The sequence below is a fragment of the Parasteatoda tepidariorum genome, chromosome 1, assembly GCF_982258835.1.
Source record: "Parasteatoda tepidariorum strain Cologne lab strain chromosome 1, Ptep-v5.0, whole genome shotgun sequence".
Lineage (NCBI taxonomy): Eukaryota > Metazoa > Arthropoda > Arachnida > Araneae > Theridiidae > Parasteatoda > Parasteatoda tepidariorum.
This window is the reverse complement of record NC_141755.1, coordinates 115,811,759-115,813,797: the sequence shown is the minus strand read 5'-3', so window position 1 is coordinate 115,813,797 and position 2,039 is coordinate 115,811,759. Positions and strand designations below refer to the sequence as shown.

General features: G+C 27.7%; 1 protein-coding gene across 1 annotated transcript; it reads right to left on the bottom strand.

Moving 5' to 3' along the window:
* Window positions 1-1,251: 1,251 nt before the first annotated feature.
* Window positions 1,252-1,677, bottom strand: LOC147816757 (uncharacterized). Its single transcript, XM_087157327.1, has one exon. The coding sequence runs from the start codon at window positions 1,675-1,677 to the stop codon at window positions 1,252-1,254; it is 426 nt and encodes a 141-aa protein (XP_087013453.1).
* Window positions 1,678-2,039: the final 362 nt, after the last annotated feature.

The following is a 2,039-nucleotide window of genomic DNA, read 5'->3' as shown; positions in this document are numbered from 1 at the left end:
TGTATAGAAGTCCAAGAAAAAACATGAAATACGAAGAACCAATTAATTTAGAAAAGAAACTCAAACAAATTCATCAGAAAATAAAATTATTGACAATCCAAAAAAATTCACCATAAATACTAAAAATTAATTATTTAAAATGAAATAATGAACTTATATTTGGAAAAGATCTATTAACATCAATTGTCATCCACTACAAGTTAAATAAAATGTATTTGAACTAGATTGGATAAATAGAAAGAATTATTATCTGTCACAATAAACCAGAAGGGAAAGTAATAATTTTATTTAAAAGAATGCGTCGATTTTAAATGCTTAATTTCTTTTAAATGGTATTTTTTTCTAAGCATAATACAACTGTATTCTTCATAAATTGAAGTCGAATAAATTTTTTTTAATTTCTACTTTTGATACATTTGTTTTGTTTTTCGTTAGAGGAACTTGGAAGAAATATCTTTCTTTTTTTAACGTTAAATTTCAACAAAAAAAAAATTTAATAAGTTTCATCTTTAGTCAGTGTTACACTCATGTTATTTAAAAATCTTTTTCAATTCTAGTGCATAAATTTTCAATGCCAGTTTGATAAAAATCAATTTATTTTAAAACAAAATTTCTTGAGATGACATATTGGACATCTCCCATATTTTATTATTATATTATTATATATGGAATAAAGTAAAGTAAGGTGGAAATCCTATAGCGCAATAACGGTTGAGTATGGAGGCTAGTACAATACCTCCATCCCAAATCCATTGATTTTTTACAAGATTCATCTTCCCCATCAATGCTAATCAGAAAGATTAAAATTATTGAATCTAAAATTTGAAAAGTGCTTCAAAGAAAAGAAATGAACTGATTAAATATTTACAAGCAAGCAAGTCCCTCTAACTTTAAAATATCGTTGGCGCGACTTATAGTACACAATTATAATTAATAAACCTCAATAATGTTGATTAATGAGAAACGGATATCAAAATTTACGGAAACGACAGTTCTTTATTCTTTCCCTAGTCTTATTAACTATACCCTAGTTTATATTAATTTAAAGAGAGTCTTTTTTTTTTATTTAAATAAAAATTTATATTTGCTAATTCAAAATAAATATTTGTTAATTTATTTAAATAAAAAAAAGATAAAAGTGGTAGAAATCATATTATTACGGAATAAAATCTCATTCGGATGTTACAAAGCTCCTTCAATAGTGAACATTTAAAATACACAGAAGCCAAACCAGAAATCAAAATTATCTGTTTACATATAAAAAGGAGTCTTTTTGATGTCAGCAACAAAGGCAAATTGATGTTTTCTAAACCTAAGCATGATGCACAATAAATCATCCTGAATTATACCTCCGTTGTACTGTAAACAATTTAATGATGTTCCAGTAGAAGTTAATGCACTTGCGTTAAACACAAATCTCAAAGGGGTACTTTTGGATTCAGGTCTAAACACACAATGACGAGTAATATAATGCTGCACATCTGGTTCTTCAGACTCTTGTACTTCCTCCATATGACCCATATTTAAATACTCTAGCATAAATGCTTTGTGAAGTTCACAAAATTGAGGTTCTCTAGCAAGGCGATTCCATAACGAATTCACACTACTTTTACTTTTACAAACACAAGCTTTTTTCTTAGATTCACCCAGACACGACGGATCTTCTCTAAAGGGCATTTTAACAACATATTTTCCACTCTCTGTTCTTGAATAATTTTCAAGAAAATGCTCTTCACAAATTTCAGCTTTTTTAGTTTTAGAAATTTTAGACTCTCTCTCTCTACAGTTTCTATTTCCCAAAAAGTTTTTAATGTTTTTTCTAACTCAAAATTATCTGTAACGAGCCCACAATATATTTTATTTTCGTTTTTGGTCGGAAGACTCCCACTGACAATATACCCGAAAACGCTATTTTGCAATCTTAAATTTTGTACCCTGAAGGAAAATGTGACCCGATTTTAAGATTTCACAAAAGTGTTCTGCTCCTTACAACAAATCAATAGGACTCGGAATAAATATTATTTAGTGATAGAATATTT